This window comes from Telmatherina bonti, assembly GCF_933228915.1.
Source record: "Telmatherina bonti genome assembly, chromosome: 24".
Lineage (NCBI taxonomy): Eukaryota > Metazoa > Chordata > Actinopteri > Atheriniformes > Telmatherinidae > Telmatherina > Telmatherina bonti.
The window spans coordinates 15,079,756-15,097,466 of record NC_136633.1 but is presented as its reverse complement, the minus strand read 5'-3'; the positions used below and the strand labels follow the sequence as shown (position 1 = coordinate 15,097,466).

The 17,711-nt window shown below is 40.0% G+C and overlaps 1 protein-coding gene across 1 annotated transcript in view; it reads left to right on the top strand.

Annotated features, from left to right (window-relative positions):
* LOC306773740 (receptor tyrosine-protein kinase erbB-4-like) overlaps window positions 1-17,411 on the top strand; it is a gene marked incomplete at its 3' end in the record, with an annotated part of 325,583 nt that extends 308,172 nt beyond the window's left edge. The window contains exons 21-27 of the mRNA XM_079263638.1: window positions 964-1,125; window positions 4,915-4,990; window positions 5,140-5,286; window positions 10,924-11,021; window positions 11,194-11,364; window positions 15,444-15,729; window positions 16,573-17,411. Coding sequence (XP_079119764.1) covers window positions 964-1,125; window positions 4,915-4,990; window positions 5,140-5,286; window positions 10,924-11,021; window positions 11,194-11,364; window positions 15,444-15,729; window positions 16,573-17,411 — 1,779 coding nt within the window. The remainder of the gene's footprint in view (window positions 1-963; window positions 1,126-4,914; window positions 4,991-5,139; window positions 5,287-10,923; window positions 11,022-11,193; window positions 11,365-15,443; window positions 15,730-16,572) is intronic.
* Between the last annotated feature and the right edge of the window lie 300 nt (window positions 17,412-17,711).

Sequence of the window (17,711 nt, the reverse complement as noted above, 5' to 3'; positions counted from 1 at the left end):
TGATTCTTTGTGCACCAGTGGAGGCGTGGGCCTTGGTTTAAATTTTCCATTGTCTGCTGAGTACAGTGACTACCTCGCTGCTCGCCAAGGTGTTTTTATTGATCCTCCTGCAAAGTGATATCCACTTGCTTAACATCCAGTCTAATACACTTCATTGGGCTCAGCCTTGCCTGTCTTCTTGTCCTTCTCGCTGTTTTGTTTAGCTACGAGTGCACCACACAGAAATGGGCATGTGCTCATGAGGACGTGATAAAAACCTATTTGCGCTTCTCTGTAATGAGCTAAACCGTTCTATGTCAAACCGTTTAAGGGTCTCTGCTCCATCCAATTCATTTAGCATCATATAAAGACAGCCGAAGTTTTCAAATAAAAGGTCTTGTTGTTTTCACTCACCGTACTTGCTTTGTTCGCCATGCGTTTGTAATTAACTAATTGGCGGTGCATCTCTACGTCTCCTTGCCTAGCCATCTTGAAAATGGCCCCAATTACTGAGGACACTGAGGCGGCATGTCAAAGACAATCTCTAGCTTGAAAAGACAAAATTACATTTGAGGTGGACATGTTGCAAGAAGTAGATATTGATGTAGCAAACTTCAAGCTTCAGTCACAGCCTGTGTTTTAGCTGCAATTGTCCACCTTCACCGAATTTTGTTTTTTTTAGATTCCAATATTTGCTTTGCTGTATTGTTTGTGAAAAACTTTGTGACATCTCCAAAATGCTAAAAGCTGTCTTGGTTCCTCTGTCTCTTTGAGTCATGCACATGAGGTATGACAACGATTAAAGATTAACTCTAAATGTCTGCATGGGTTGTGGTTAAGGCTGATGACAGTTATGACAATAATATTCTGTTAGTGGTGAGATTTGACGCATTCCTGCTCTCACACTGCTTCAGTCTTGAGATGGAAAATGATAAAGGGCTCCGGGAAAGGATTCACAGCAATGTATTTTTCTTTCTCCACCAGGGAATGATGTACCTGGAGGAAAGGAGACTGGTCCACAGAGACCTGGCAGCCCGGAACGTCCTGGTGAAGTCTCCCAATCACATCAAGATCACTGACTTTGGCCTGGCACGACTGCTGGACGGCGATGAAAAGGAATACAATGCAGACGGGGGCAAGGTCGGTGTAAGTGGAGGCAGGAGCACATCTTTGTGTTAATGAAGTATTTACTGGGTTCAGAGTGATGCAACATAGAGGTCACATCATGATAAAAGATGAAACGGTGAGAATGTAGCAGAAATCAAAATAGCGAAAAGGTCAAAGCTGAAATGAAAATGAAATGAGAAACTCTGGTAATCTCCAGTCAAATAAAAAAATGTGGTGCAGTAAGTAAAGAAACAAACCAAATTTTCCGTTCTTGGACATGACCACAACAACAAAAGAAAGCCCATTTGTGGATATGATCTGGAATATAAATGTCTCCAGTGATGATATGGTAATGAAGCTGAAAGGTTCGGGTAAATATCATGTTCTGGAAATGATAGGTCCCATCACCAGCCTCATGAAGGAATCCTGGTAAATTGTTGTAAAAAAACTGCAGGTTTTTTCATCCATCCATGTTGGATCCATTTAATTTAAGTCAATGGGGTTATGGTTGGATATATTGAAAAACTGCTGGACTGTGGCCCTCTAAGACCGACTTTGAATACCCCTGCAGTAGAGGCTCTGGTTCTCTGCATTGATCCAGATTGGGAGGCTGGAACATATGGTCAAGATGCATCCTGACACCTCATGGCCTACTAGAGGTGACTATGGTAGAGACCCAGAAGACAATGGAGGGATTATATATTTGGGCAGTCCTGGGACTGCCTTGGTATATATATATGTATATATATATATATATATATATATGTATATATATATATATATATATGTATATATATATATATATATATATATATATATATATATATATATATATATATATATATATATATATATATATATATATATATGTAAACATTGATAAATATACAATTGACTACTCAGAGAAGGGTATTGACTGATAGATTACCAGTTGTGAGCTATGCATGTGTCACTTTTGCTGCTGTTTCAATCAAACTTTGTATCATCGGCCGAGCATCTTCATTACTTCTTCTCTGCTACTTAAAGCAAGCAACTCGCTGCTAAAGCAGATCCAAAAACAGTCCCTCGGACACCCCAAAGTCCGTTCAGAAGCGTCTGCGGTCCAGCTTCAGCTCCTTGATTAAACAATGAAACTCCATTAAGTTTTCTCCAATAGGATGCGACCATGACCAATTTTTGTCTTTTATGTTGCAGCATCAGCACTCTGTTGTCATGGCTTCATGTGGAATCCACCCTGCAAGTTTTATTTACTATTTTCACCATTTATTCACAAACTTAGCATCGTTGTTGGTTTGCATCGACAGATTATTCACCTCTGAATTATTCTGTGACATTTATTTGCATTGTTCCCAGTGTGTAAAGGCCCTTACAGAGGTGTGTTTTATCACCATAGAAATAAGTTACGATAAAGGATTGAAAAAAAAAACGACAGCCATTTTTTTTTTTTTTTTTTTTTTTTTCAAAATCTGTGACAAATCAAAGAAAAGAAAAATATGCAGAAATCTTTTGTTTTTCTTTTCTTTGATTTGTCACAGAGAAGCAACTTCAACAGTTTCTTGTCCAATAAACTCTGGTGAACTTTGTCTCAGCGCAACACAATTTAGAAACACTTCATTCTAACAAATAACGCAGCCACAGTTCCAGTCAGTTTGTTTTGTTTGGGGACCACATTAATCAGAAGCCCCTTCCTTCTTCCCCGCTTGAGATTTGCTATGCAAATTGTTCTGATCAACTTCCCTTTATTAAATTGGCTTGTTCGTTGCAACATCTATTCAGCTGGAGGCCTGACAGTAGCCGCTGCATCTTGAGTCGAAGCTGATATCTCAGACGAAAGGAGGAGAGAAGGGGGGGAAAAAAATCATTTTCATAACCCAGGCGAGTTGGAAGCAACCATCTGAGTGATTGACTCCATGTTGGTATTCACTGACGCCTTGATAAATGAGAGCTGTTGTCAGCACATCTACATGTATGCCGTAAAAATAGACACACCGTGGGAGATAAATCAACACAGATGAAAGTGGAGGTGCCATTCAGACCTGAAGCATATCATTTCCTCTCTTCCTGCTCATTTCCCTAAAGAGCAGGGGCATGTGTTTGTCTATTTGCGTGTGTGTGTGTGTGTGATTTGCTCTTGTACAAAGAGAAGAGGCCATGTTTTAAATCATTGTCACCTGTACATGTGTGTGCATGTGTGCATTCGCATGCAAAAGGACATGTAATTGGCTCGTGTAGTGTACAGCTGAAAGACCCTCCTACTCTCAATGTTAAATCATAGTGCAGTGATGATTTGTGTGCTTTTGTCCTTGTCTGCAACATCAAGAGAGCTGTTAACAATATTTCAGACTATTCGCAAAAATGCGAGACAAATGACAAAACCAATCTCATTTGGTGTCTTAATAAAGCTTGCTATTGATTATCACTGGGTTAGAGAGAATTTAATCACGGCGCTTGAGTAACGCCGAACAAAGGAAAAGATAGCTGAAAGTTTACGCTCTGCTATCTCACAGATAGGGGCTCCCGTTGAGCAAGGCTGAAAACGTACAGCAGTTAAATGTGTAAGCACAGTGCTGCGCGAAAGTCTCATTTCCTTATGCATTGCCATGAAAACAAAAGGCGTAAACATGAATGGAAATGCAGCATTTGAGGTAAAACAGCGTGAAGAAATCTAACAAACTTAGAAGTCTATATTTGGTATGAAACATCTTTATTCCTCAGCACAGTGTGAATCCTCTTAGGTGTGTTTTCTTGCGGTTTGTTCAGTAAGAATTCAGGAAAAGCATCCCAAGCTTTCCAAAGCTCTTCGTTGCATGTTGTCTGCTTTGATCATCCCAAACTGCTTCAGTAATTTTGAGGTCCCGGCTCTGGAGAGAAGTCGTCTGAAGTCCTGCTGCCTTTTGGCATACCTCGGCCTTTCCTCCCCTTTCTTTTTTCCTTCCTTGTAAATGGCATCCTTGAAGCCATGCATAAGTGGAGACTATTTCTGATGTGGCTTCAGTCGATCGTAGATGGACCAACTGAATCTATACTTTCTCACATCCTGTCTCACGTCTTTGCTGGAATTTCTAGACTTGTTCTACATTGGTAATCACTTTAGGGATCTTTCGGCATGGCAGTTCTTCTTGCTACCCAGGAGTTCCATACATACCAGATGCAGTTAAGATATAAAAATGTGAATTAGTGCAGCAAATTCAGCTCTTTGTGAGTTAGAGTTTGGCAGTATTCTTAAGAATTGACTTCCATGGGTTAATTACTTCTACTTCTGGTGATTATGCTTATGTGATTGTGTTCTTAAAGGTGGAGTATGTAAGATTTTCAGTATTTTCAAAATAAATTAACTAATAAAATAACTACAATCATAATTAGATAGTTTTTTGAACATACTCCACCTTTAACAAATTCCATGATGAAATAAATGTAGAGTTTCAACTGGGGTGTTTTATTTATCATAACTTAGGAGGTGGTTTGTTTTTTGTTTTTGTTTTTTTGTTTTTTTTAAGTTTTCCATGTTTTTTTCTTCATTTTAGCGATTTATTTTGTGATTACATACTTTACTCATTTGTTTTTGTTTTTTTTTTAAACATAGAGCTGGAAAATTCCAATAGGATGACAGGCTAGCTTCTTTCTTTTACACCTCCACATCCGCATAAAAACTCATTAAGAGGGAGACTCACTCTTTTGGAAATGAATCCGACACAAGGCTTGGATCAAAAATGGGCAAAAAGTTACAAATCCAGTTATAAAGACATGAGGGTTGACTTAAAACCTTTTGCACAGAACTCTACATAAAATAAACAAGACATTTAAATGTAGTTGTCCGTGTCTTTTCAGATGCCCATCAAGTGGATGGCTCTGGAGTGCATCCATTACAGGAAGTTCACCCATCAGAGTGACGTGTGGAGCTATGGTGGGTGCTAAATATATTCTCTGTAAACATCCCTGTTTCTCAAGACATCATGACCTGAAGTCCTGCTTCCTTTATCTGCCAGCTTACCTTATCTACTTCTCCAACCCTCCACCTCTCTCTTCTCCTGTCTTCTCCTCTTTTATTCCAAGGAGTGACCATCTGGGAGTTGATGACATTCGGAGGGAAGCCATACGATGGAATCCCAACGCGAGAAATCCCAGATATCCTGGAGAAGGGCGAGCGTCTGCCCCAGCCACCAATTTGCACCATTGACGTTTACATGGTCATGGTCAAATGTGAGTCAAGGCAATACACCCCAACTGCACATGCTCGAATCTTAGAAAGCACTGCAGACTTTCACACAACCAGTTTTGAGAAAACAGTAGGTTTGTAGCAATCTGTTTACAATTTACAACATTAAGTAAGCTTCTGTTCTTGATTTGTCATTTCTGCTGTTAAAATTAGATCAATTAAGGTGGTTCCACTAAAATAGTGTATTCTGTAGCGCTTGTAAACATTTTTTTGTTTAAAAATTGAATAAAATAGTCATTTTTCTGCCCTAAATTCAAAGTCAAGCCTACATTCTCATCCATTTATCAATATGAAGCTGGAGTCAGCAGGAGGCAAGATCAGCATAGTGTAAATCCCGGCTCAGTTTGTCAGCACCTCTAAAGATCACTAATTAAAACATTACATCTTGAGTAATCCGTGCAAAAGCGCAAAAGCGATTAGTTGGGATTATGCATGTTGGACTCATGGTGGGGAGTAGCAACTTCTTTGATGTTGCCAGGCAACTATTCCAAGCAAAAATTTGAGGAAGTGGTAGTAGTAGTAGAGAATTCATGTCATACTTAGGTTACTGACAGGTCACATGATGAATGCTCATAGATGAGGGTTTTGTTTTTCCCTTGTGTTTATAGTTCAGAGTCACAAATAGCCTAGACCATGGGTACCCAAACTTTTTGCCTCCAAGGGCCGAATTGAAAATGACCCAGTAAGTCATGGGACAAACACTGCAGCTTTAAGATGGAAACACAAGTAAATGCATGAAGTTAGTTTTATGATTGATTTATAGCCAATACAGTGTGTTTTTTTGGATCTGGGCATATAAAATTACATAAAAAATCAACATGGGAATAGAACAATAAAGCCATAGGTTGGTGAGCAGGAAACATTTACAGCCACTAAACTGCTACCAAGTGCAACATGTCAACAACAAGAAACAGTGCATGTTGCACAAGGGTGGGATACATGAAGTTGATCTCTGGACATTACAAGTCTCTTCATGTTAGGTTGCACATGGCTTACTGACGAGGTGAGTAGTGTTACAAGGTGTGAGTCAGTCAGGGTCCCTCTGAGTCTGGACTTATTGAGGTTCATGACTGAAAATATTGTGTTTTTACCAAGCTCTGTGGGCTATTAATATAAACAATGACTAGCGGCCCCGCGGGCCCCACTTTGAACACCTTTTTGTCTGGACTACTTTGTACGTTTGGATCATATCAGGTGATAAGTCTGAATAACCTTAATACTGCTACCTGCAGACCCTAAAGTGACTTCATCAGTAAAGACTCAATTTAACTTGGGCAGACATGGGTGGCTACTGATGGTCAACAACTTAATAATCATCTGTTGGGGTGACCAGTTACGGAGGCAGTTTTAGGTTTATTGTTTTTTGCAGGACAGACTGAGTGGAGTTAGTAATAATTTTTTAAGCTTTTTGGAGCTTTAAGATCACAAACTTTCAATATCTATTCAGAGATTTTGCTGGCTATTTGGGTCTTTAAATTACACAGGGTTGTGGATGAACTCTACCAATTGTTAGCATAAAGACAATAATATTGTTTTATCGACAACTGTACACAGACCTCTGATTGTTAAAATTAAGACCACTCAGAGAAGATGTGACGTGCATACACTCAGTTCTTTGTTATTTATTTGGACGTTTTGTTGACATTAAACTCTTTTGGAAGCCTAAAAACACTATTTTTTAAAACCAGGTTCCAAAATGAACATATGGAGGTCATGAAAATGCGATATAAAGCAACACTTTAAAAACATATATCCTAGTTAAAAATGAAAAAGAAGAAAAAAAAAAACCAATGAGTAGGCCACACCTTGTACATTCATTCAATTTCCATCCATGTGCTGTGAGGTTTAGAGAGGTCATTGAGTTGGTTGAGCAGTAGTACTGAAGTAGTTCACGTCTATCCTGGTAAGCTTGACTTTTCTTGGACCATTTCATCAATGAAACATATTTGAGAAAACAAGACCCTGCACAGAATTTGTCCACTTTCACAAAAGAAACATATACGTTGATACTAACCTCAACTTTGGTTTTATTGAAGGACAGAACAAGACTCAGGCAGAATGCATTATTTGTGACATGGAAGCTTGTTAGTAAAACCATAAAGCTCATTGTGCTTTAAACACGGAGTAGTTGAGGGCTCCACAGCTTTTTATTAGTTATTGCATGAAGGTGGTCCTCATGGAAATACATTGGTAACCAATGGTTTATGGTTTTCACACAGTTTGTGCAATGTATGGCAGCTCTTTTACATAAAGTCTCCAATCAAACTGAATAAACAAACTATAGTGCTTCTGTTTTCCTTTTTTTTCCAAAGGAAAACCAAATGTTTCAGCATAATCCACAACACAACAGGGTAGAGAAATTAAGCAGAAAGAAAAACACTCTAAGGTGTAAATAAAAGCTGCATTTACCTTGGTATTAACAGACTACACAATATGATTTAATGCTAAATAGGTCCTTATAGTGTCTCCATACCATAAAGTGTCAGCTAATTAGCCTATAAAAATGTATCAGTTACTACCTGCAGCCTGATCTACAGGTGGTATCATTTAACACATTCATACAGAGCACTCCACTGTGTGCCAAGGAGCTTGTGTTTTTTAAAAGATATATTTAAGTCATGTTCATACCATGCTGCAACTCAGCTTGAGGTGTTACAGATGAGTTGTAGTTTAATAAGGGTTCGTACTCTGAATATTCATCTTGTGAGCTGTTATTGGAGCTCTGGGGCTTCATTTCAAGGCTGAAAGAGAAGTTAATATGTAACGAAGAGGGTAAAAAATCGAACTGTTTTGTCATGAAACTGTGATGAGATGCTGGTTTATGGTCTTCATGCTGCAGACCAGTCCCCACCAGGGGCTCTGCCCACATCTTTGTTGGCGTCATCCTCCATCTGGGCTACCATGCCTTCTTCCAACCCATTTTACCCCCTTGTCTCTCCCCAGCTTGTACAACTAACCCATGAAGCAGCCGTATCTCTATCCTCCTTAACTCCCCCCTCCCCTCTCCATTCCCCCACAGTGCTGTGCATGGGGTTGGTAAGGGACCCACTCTCCCATATTTCCAGGAAGCAATCCAGTCGTGCATGCCAAAACATGCTTTGAATTGTGCCAGCTTTTGGCTTGTTGGCTGGTTTTCCTCACACCAGTCTGGTCATCACTCCACCTTGTCTGAACCCATCTATAGCGGCGGGACTTTACTGTCATCCAGTCTTCTGTTGCTTGAAAATCATAAAAACTGACTGCATATAAACTATATTTATGAATCTTGAAAGTCCTCTGTTACAAAATTACCATTACCACATAATTGCCATTATTATTACAAGTGCATTGTAAATACAGCTCCTGCTTGGAACACCATGAATTTCAACTGGTAACACTAATTTGGATTCACTCTGCACAGAACTTTAAATGCCACATGCATTGAATGAAAATAAGGAGCTTGAAATCAAAATGTATTCCCTTGACAAAGACGTTGATCCAACTAAAATGTCATAATATCTAATAGTTTCCAATGGTTTTTGACAGGACTGAAGGAGACCCTGAAAGCCCTGCGGCCATTTGGCCTAATTATAACGGCAACTTGTTCTTTCCTTCCCCCTGGAGGAGAAAGATCATTTTTATGTGCTATGCAGATCTGTCAGGACATGTCTGCACCATAATATCATAATGGCTGACATAAAGGGGTGTCCTTACTTGGCTGAAAGTGTTGGAATGCATTTTCTTTTAAATACCACAAATGCTTCCATGGCACACTTTTTAAAAGAACCGGCAAACACGTGAGAAAACTCCAGACTTTGAGTTTTCCATTTGGACTTCATGCTGTCCCACAGAAAAAAGAAAAATGAGTACAAAAGAAAAGAACAGGTGGGTTGTGCTGCCTGTTCACAAGCCTGAAAGAAGTTTAGCAAATGGCTGCATGAATTCTAATTACATGTTGACTGAGAGCTGTTGTTTGTGATTTGGTGTGCTGTCACACTGCGGGCCCCGTCGCCTCAGTGCCTCCCCAATAAAGATGAAATAAGAGTTTGATTGCCGGAGTAATTGCACCTCGTTTGGGTAATGGGCCTGCATGGGGCGCTACAAGTGGAAATTAGATTAACTGAACAAAGTCAAAGAGGCGGAATGACAACAGAAACCACTAGTGTTTGTTTAAACAGAGTGAATTTGTTTGGTTTTTTTTTTGTTTTTTTTAAAAGTGGTGTTGACAGAGAAAGCTTAAATCTGGCGACATATAACCAAGTGATTTAAATTCTCCACATTTTCATGCCATAGTTTCCTTTAAGTTAAACTACCAGTTTTGCTAACTTCCTGTTTAACTGAATCATGCTGGTATAGCTTTAATAACATGGATACTGCATTACTCTTTGAGCAACATTATTGTTTATATTCAATTCCGAAGTGAACATCTTAAGTTGCATGGTCCTTAAATATACTCAGTAAAAACTAAAGATAGTTTTCACATTATCTTGAAATCAATATAATTCTGTAATAAACCTAAATTAGCACTGCTACATAGCTCTATACTAACATCAGGTTGATAGACAGACTTAACATTAGTCATTCTACAGGGACATAATCTGTTCCATAAATGTGAAGCCAAATGTCAATATTGCTAAAGCGGGACAAATATGGAAACTAGTTTAAAATTCACTTTTAACTGTGTGGTGATGATGGCCTCCTCCAGTGACCTGTCAGTCATCTGAGGTGGATCTTGGGGTGTCCAAGTAGAATTGAGAGGGGGCCTATTTTACTGTGGTCACCCCTCTAGCTCTGATTCTGGCTGATATTGCTCTGTACCGTTTTATGGATTAGCAAAGGTTGAAAAGATTACATATAGCGCCTGTTTGTGCCTAAGACCTGGTGTAATGGTGCAACAAATTTTACAAGTTTTCCAGGACGTATTATTGCATTTGTCCTTAGTAGTAGTCTGTCTCAGTGCTTCAAGTTGAACAAAATAAGTGGTGGTATACTCCGTTCATTACTTTCTGTCAGTTTGTCATGCAAATATGGGACAAAAACATGGCTGATACTTACATGTAGATCTATAAATTGATCTGTAGATTAATAGTTTTATAGCATAGAAATGACAACAAAAAAAAACAAACACAGCAAGTTTTAAATCAAATCCACATTTACCAAATTCAAAGTGCCATGGAGACACTTTGAACTTCAAGCCTCATGGACATGAAAAAATAACACTGAAAAGTAAATACATAAACTTAAAGTCCATTAACCAATGCAACATTTTTCACATTTTTGTAAAAATATGAAATTATTTACAAAAATATCCTCCTCATTCATGAATATGCACGAAAAAAGCTTGTAAATAGGTGCCCACTACAGGGTCACTATGCATGAAAGGGTTAAAAACAAAAAAAAAGTTCTACATTTAGACTTATTTAGCTCATTACCAGACTAATTTAACAGTGAATTACTATTAAACTTTTCCTCTGTGAAATATGTTTTTCTGCCAAATATTCAACAAAATGTAAAAAAAAAAAAAAAAAAAAAAAAAAGTAACATAAAAGCATTTAATTCAAGCTATCTACTATGCATCAATGTATTTACCTGTGCTTTCTTATCCATCTCTCTTACATAAGTTCTCTGCTGTTTTTCCTTAGGCTGGATGATTGATGCAGACAGCAGGCCGAAGTTCAAGGAGCTCGCTGCTGAGTTCTGCAGAATGGCGCGGGACCCCCAGCGATACCTGGTCATTCAGGTGTGTCTGCTTCAACAAGCCAACTGTCAGAACACTTAATAAGGCTTATCTGTGTAACCAGTTTCATGCTAGCTGGAGCTAAACATAGTTGTATCTGATAAAGTCTTCTTAAAATACTTATAAAGCTTCTGTGAAGCTAGTTGGAATAAATTAGGAAAATGTTATTGTACAGGGAGATGACCGTATGAAGCTTCCCAGCCCGAACGACAGCAAGTTTTTCCAAAGCCTGCTGGATGAGGAGGATCTAGATGACTTGATGGATGCCGAGGAGTATCTGGTGCCTCGAGGTTTCAACGCGGCTCCTTCATCTTGCACAACCAGGCCTCGAGTTGACTCCAATAGAGTAAGAACAACGCTTATACACTTCGCAACAGTACGAAGAATATATATCCATAGCCAGGTTTCCATTTTTTTTTCACAAAATAAAAACAATGTTTTTAAGTTTCAACAAACAATTGGGATTTGCGGGAGTTTCTATTGAACAGTGATCAGCGCATAAGTCTCAGTTCAAGTAGGATTTCATCCAGCTGACAATGTTTTACGAGAATTGTGGCAAATGCAAGGAAGCCATGTAGTGTTATTTTTTGGGTTTTCAACTTGCTGCAGAGAATTTGTTACAACTTTTCACTGCTTTTCTCCTTCATTTTCCTATCGAAGACTCTGAAATTTGCCGTTCTTTGTTCCATACCGCGCCATCTGTACCAGAAGTTAACTGGTCATAAGCCTCCACGTCACGTGCAGAAACACGTAAATGTGAAAAAAGTGTTTCCATTACAGCTTTGTAATATATTTCTATATCAAAAACCACCTAATGAGAGCATAAAAATGTTTTAGTGACATTTGAGACTTTTTTCGAAATGGTGTTTCCATTTGCATAATTTTTTTTTATTATTCAATATTTACTTTTTGTGCAGTTCTAGGCGTAATGGAAACACAGCTATTGTGATGACCTTCCAATACAAAAGCTCTGACCAGTCAGAGCATGGATAAAGACTGAGGGTTTCCATTGTTACCAAAATATTCCCAATGATTCAGTGACATTGACAAGAGTCTTTGAAAATTTGAGTTACTTCCTACATAGGATATCAGATCCTATCAACATTTTATCTGGGGGATTTTAGTGCACAAATTAACACCTCAGTCTTATTGCTCTGTTTACCGAGACTCCCTCAGCAGTTTTTATAACCAGTGTCATGTCATGACTGTTCTGCAAGAATATTTAGATGGGTTTACATGGAGTATCTGAACAACCACTGTTTTTTTTTTTTTTTTTATTGATTTCTCCCTCCTAAAACAGTGCTTCACATTGTTTTCCTTTGCCCATCTAAATATAAAAATGGTATGTTAGACACTTTGAAAGAAAGCAGCTGAATGAAGTCACCATTGCAAACAGCTGGAACAATAAACACATTTTTTTTTAACACATTGGATCTCTATAAATTGCCCTTTTTCTTCTAATGATTTGACTCAGTTATTCCCATTTTGTTTTCTTAAACTGCATAAATGCTCAAGGTGGTAGAAAACTTTCAATACACAGATGATTTCCCTCTGCTAATGGTCCAGCTCCATCATTTCCATCCCAACGTGCCTGGCTTAAACCTGAACTCTTTATGCGCTAACTCCCCAGGCCCCAGGTTTCATTACTCAGTGCCCTATAGGCAAATAACAGATGCTCTCTTTAAAAGGCTGGAGCCTAATAGTCAATGAGTATTTGCTCTGTAGCATGCTCCTTATGCCGCTGGGCCATGGCTCTGCATTTTATGTACATTTACCCCACGACTCACCAGAGACTCTTTGTTCCGTGACTCTCCTAGAAACGCACACAAAGTAATCCAGCCAAGGTCCCGCTTACTTAAGTTTAAAACCTCTATCAGTCTTTTAATTATGCCGCCAAATTCTCATTGTGCTCAGACAGGGATTTATTGCTTTAAAAAAATCTAACAGCATCGTTGACAAAAAACACTTGGTGAGAAAGTTATGTTCTGATTTACGTTCACAGTCATCCATGAAAAGAGGAACAGATAATAATTTGCTTTGAAGAAGAAATGAAATGAGAAGTCAGAGAAGGGGAAGTGATCGCAATACAGGGTGAACTGTAGGAGTAGGTGGACAGATATAACCTCGGCATGTTTCCATTTTTTTTTTTTTTTTTTTTTTTTCATGCCGTGTTTTGTTGCTGTGTTTCCAGTAATTGCAGCTTTACCACTAGCAGCTGGCAAGAGAGCAGAAGAGCTGGCCTCGAATAAATAGCCCAGGGCAAGACAGCACAGCACCGCAAGAAACCCTTGCTTTACATGTCACGTTTTGTATTTTCTTGTGGGTATTTTGTATTTTATTTGAGGCTCAGGTGTTTAGATCATAGCTTTGCCTGACTGCCGCTTAGATTCTCTTAAGATTGATGACTACTCCTGCAGAACTTAGAGAATTTTATAACACCACCTTTTTAAAAAGTCGGAGAAATAAGCTTGTTGGTGTAATTCAGTTAGAATGAAAACCATCACATCAGATCTGAGACCTTTGTCCTCAGTAGGAAAAGAGTTGCTTGTCCTCTCCAGGATGGGAATGAGGGAGCAGGAGATGGAGAAAAGAATCAGTGCAGCATCTGCAGAGAATGTGGATTTTACCTCAGTCTGTCACGAAGAAGGAGCTTGGTCAAAAGGCAAAGCTTGATTTACTGGTCGATTTACATTCCTACCCTCACTTATGGTCACAAGCTGTGGGTAGCGACCGAAAAAACAAGATCAGGAAGTGAGTTTCTTTTGCAGGGTGGCTGTCCTCTCCATACGAGAAAAGGTGAAAAGCTCTGTCCTCTGAGAGGGGCTCATAGGGCCGTGGCATCTTACTGAGAGGAGACGTCTGAGAAGACCTTGGATACATTAGAGGAATTACATCTTTCAGCTGGTTTTAGAATGCCTCAAGATCCCTCTAGATGAACTAGCAAACGTAGCTAGGAAGAGGGAATCTTTAGGCTTCCCTGCTTCGGCAGCTTCCCCTCAACTGGATCCTGGCTAAGCGGCTCAGCAATATGCATGAAAAATAACCAAAAAATATGTTTGAAAATTTTCAGCAATTTTTAAAATAATGTTCCTTGATGTAAAACTGCATTAACTTGGAATACTTCCTGCAGAGCCAGATGGCTGCCTGTCCTTGAGCCGGGTTCTGCCGGAGGTTTCCTTCCTGTTAAAAGGGAGTTTTTTCCTTCCCACTGTCGCCAGTGTGCTTGCTCAGGATGGGAGATTGAGTTGGAGCCTCCAACTCAATCTGTTGGTTTCTTTATATAGGCTATTATGAATTGGCTTTATTCATGGTTTTTTTTTTTTTTTTCTTATCTGTAAAGCATCTTGAGATGGTATTGCCATGATTTGACGCTATATAAATAAAGTTGAATTGAATTGAATTGAATTAAATTCCTCATTTAGAACGTAATATTACCATGATGTTTCAAGAATAAGGAGACATTGCTGCATATGGGGCACGCTCAAAGAGCGATGTGAAATGCCTGTAATCTTTTGGTAATCAGTCAACAGACATGATAGACTGGAAAAAAAAAAAAACAGTTTGTAGGTTAAAGCTCTATTTATGGAATTGCAGTAGTTAGAAACATCTAAACTTAACATCTTTTTGGAGCTCATGAAGGCTGTGTCCTCTGGAGTTAATAGGAGATGGTCCACCCAGTGTAGTTTTAGCATTTGCCTATGGAACTGGCAACTGACAGATTTATAAAGCACTATACACTAAAGGTTTAAAGCAAGATATGCTCTCTTCTGGATAATTTATTTTCAGTATATATGCATTATATAAATACTCTATATTTGCATACATCAGAAAGACAATAACCTACACACCTGGATCTTTTTTAAATGCATGATTTCATAGCAGAAGAGTGCAGGTGGTAGACTCTCCTGCCCACAGTCCAGACCTTTCTCCAACTGAAAATATCTGGTGAATCATGAAAGGCAAAAGAAGAACAGCTATAATCCCATATCAAACAAGAATGAAAGACAAAAATCTTCTCCCAAAAATCCAGCAGCTGGCGCTTAAAGAGAAGATTCTACACAATGATAAACATGACCCTGAATGCAACTTATTTGAGATGTGTTGCTGCCATAAGACTTGAGAAAAAGGTCACTTCCAATCTTTCATATGTTCTTTATGCAATATTGTCTTCTAAATATTAGTTCATGATTATTTCATTCTGTTTTTATTCACGTTTTCGCCTTTCCCAACTCTTGGAATTCGGGTTATTCTTAAAAAAGACGGAGGTGGCATGAATCAACTCAATGTTTACCATTTTTACTTCTACCCCATGTTATAAAAACCACTTGAAAGTGTTTTGGGTAACAACAGTCACATATTTATGATTTTTTGTTTGTTTGTTGTTTGTTTTTTGTCAAAATCCACTGTCAAACTTTCATAACACAGAACCAGTTTGGCTATCGAGATGGTGGTCCAAACCCTGCAGAAGGAGCCCTGACAGGTGCCCAAGCCTGTGTGAACCAGGAAGCCACAGGTGGCCTGGGTCCAGCCCTGGAAGACCAGCGCTGCAACGGAAACCTGCATAAGAAAAGCATGAGCCAAGCTGGTGGGGAAGACAGCGGGTCCCAGAGGTACAGCGCTGACCCCACCATCTTCCTGGGTGAGAGATCATCCAGAGGGGACACGGATGAGGACGGCTACATGACACCAATGAAAGACAAGACCTCCTCAGGTACTTAAAAACAAACACTGAATTTCTTGACCCTGAAAGTCGAGTCAAATTATTTTAACAGAGTACTGCCATAAATCTTCTCTGATTGCTAAAGATATCTCTTGTATGAAGTTCTGCATGAATTTTTTTTTAATCTGCCAAGCACAGCCAACATAGTGCAAACGACACAAACAAAACTAAGTATAAAACAAGTACAATCAGTTCTGTGCGCCATCTTCCATCTCTGCTCATTCACACAGTAAATGAAATCTGTTGCAGCGTTGTCTGCCTTTCATTTTGCTTGTTCATTTCATTTTGCTCCATTGATTAACATTCCTACTGCGTCTCCGTCGATGGTGGTTTATAACAGCTACTACTACAGAGTCATGTTTTGCCTTTGATCATATTTCAGTCCATCATCCCTGCTCCTACACTTTGATTTTTGAGCAGCTCCAAATATAACAAAGCCTGCAGCAAAATGCATCTGATGCAATGTCAAGGAGCTCAAGAGTGGGCAAAATCAATAGGTTTCACACCCCACTATTATAGCGCTTGGAAGTAGTGAAGAGAGGTCATTTGTTGGCACTTTCACCCCAGGCAGATGGAGTTTGTGGTGCCAAAGAACAGCTGGCATCTTGCCCATCTAGTCCTCAGTGGCTGCTATCATCGCCATTACCATCTCATCTCCTCATTAGCCAGTGATCTCTTTCTTTAACTCTCTTTCAATTTCCATTTACTTTGCTTACTCTTCTATTGATTTAATTTCTGTGTATTTTTCACACATAGTCTCAGAGTCTGACAGAAATTCTTTTTCTTTACACTGTCTAATTCCTGCCCTTTCCCCTTTTCTGGTCTGTGCTGCAGAATATCTGAACCCAATTGAGGAGAACCCATTTGTCTCACGACGTAAAAACGGTGAGATCCATGCACTGGATAACCCAGGCTATCACAGCACACCCAACAGCCAGCCCAAAGGAGAGGATGAGTACATCAATGAGCCCCTCTACCTCAATACCTTCCACAGCCCTGCAGAGCTGGGCTTGGAAGCCCTGAGGAGAAACGGTCTGCCCTTACCTACCCAGCCTCCTTCCTCCATCTCAGCTTCAACCTCAGGCGCCCACCTCCCACTTACCATCCAGACCAGCCTTCCTCACTTCCCCCTACCCTCGGCCCAGCCATCTCCATCTGGTGTGCCCTGCCTCCACGGTCCAGCGACCCACATCCTCCACGCCCACCACACCATCAAATCCACAGGACAACCTGGTATTTCAAGCGGTGGCTCCATCAGCCAGAGCCAAACAGGAAGTACTTCTCAAGTCCCGGTGAGCCACTCAGGGGCCCTGTCCACTTCGGCCACCATTGGCCATGGAAGCCTGCCAGCCTACCAGAGCCACACTACTGCACACCCTGCAGGCATGCTGAAGCATGGAGGGCATACATCAGGTAAAGCCAGCGGAAAGAAGCTGAAGGTAACCTTTGACAATCCTGAGTACTGGCAGCACAGCTTGCCTCCCAAATCATCTATCCAGATGGCCCCCGATGCGGCCCAGGGAGGCTCCACCAACGTCAAGCTCTTCTATAAACAGAACGGACACATACGGCCGGCAGTAGCTGAAAATCCCGAGTACATGTCAGAGTTTTCCCTGAAATCTGGCACAGTGTTACCACCTCCTCCCTACAGGCAGCGAAACACTGTGGTCTAGATGGTTCCCCAATCTTACTCTTCCCTCCAACTACCCTGACATCCTCCTTGGTTGCACCATCAGAGGCGGCAACCAAAGCCATCCCACACTTGTTCCAGATAATGTGCCATCTGCTGTAGCAACATCCAAATGAAGTGGACAAGCAGAAACAACTCGGACACCTTCACTTTGTCCAGTCTGGTCCATTTCTGTTCTATAGATAGAGACACTGCTCCAACTCTACAAGACTGTGAAGGCTATATGAGTTTTCAACAAAGAATGGACTCACAGCTGTGGGCACACTGGGTCATGTTGTCGCAC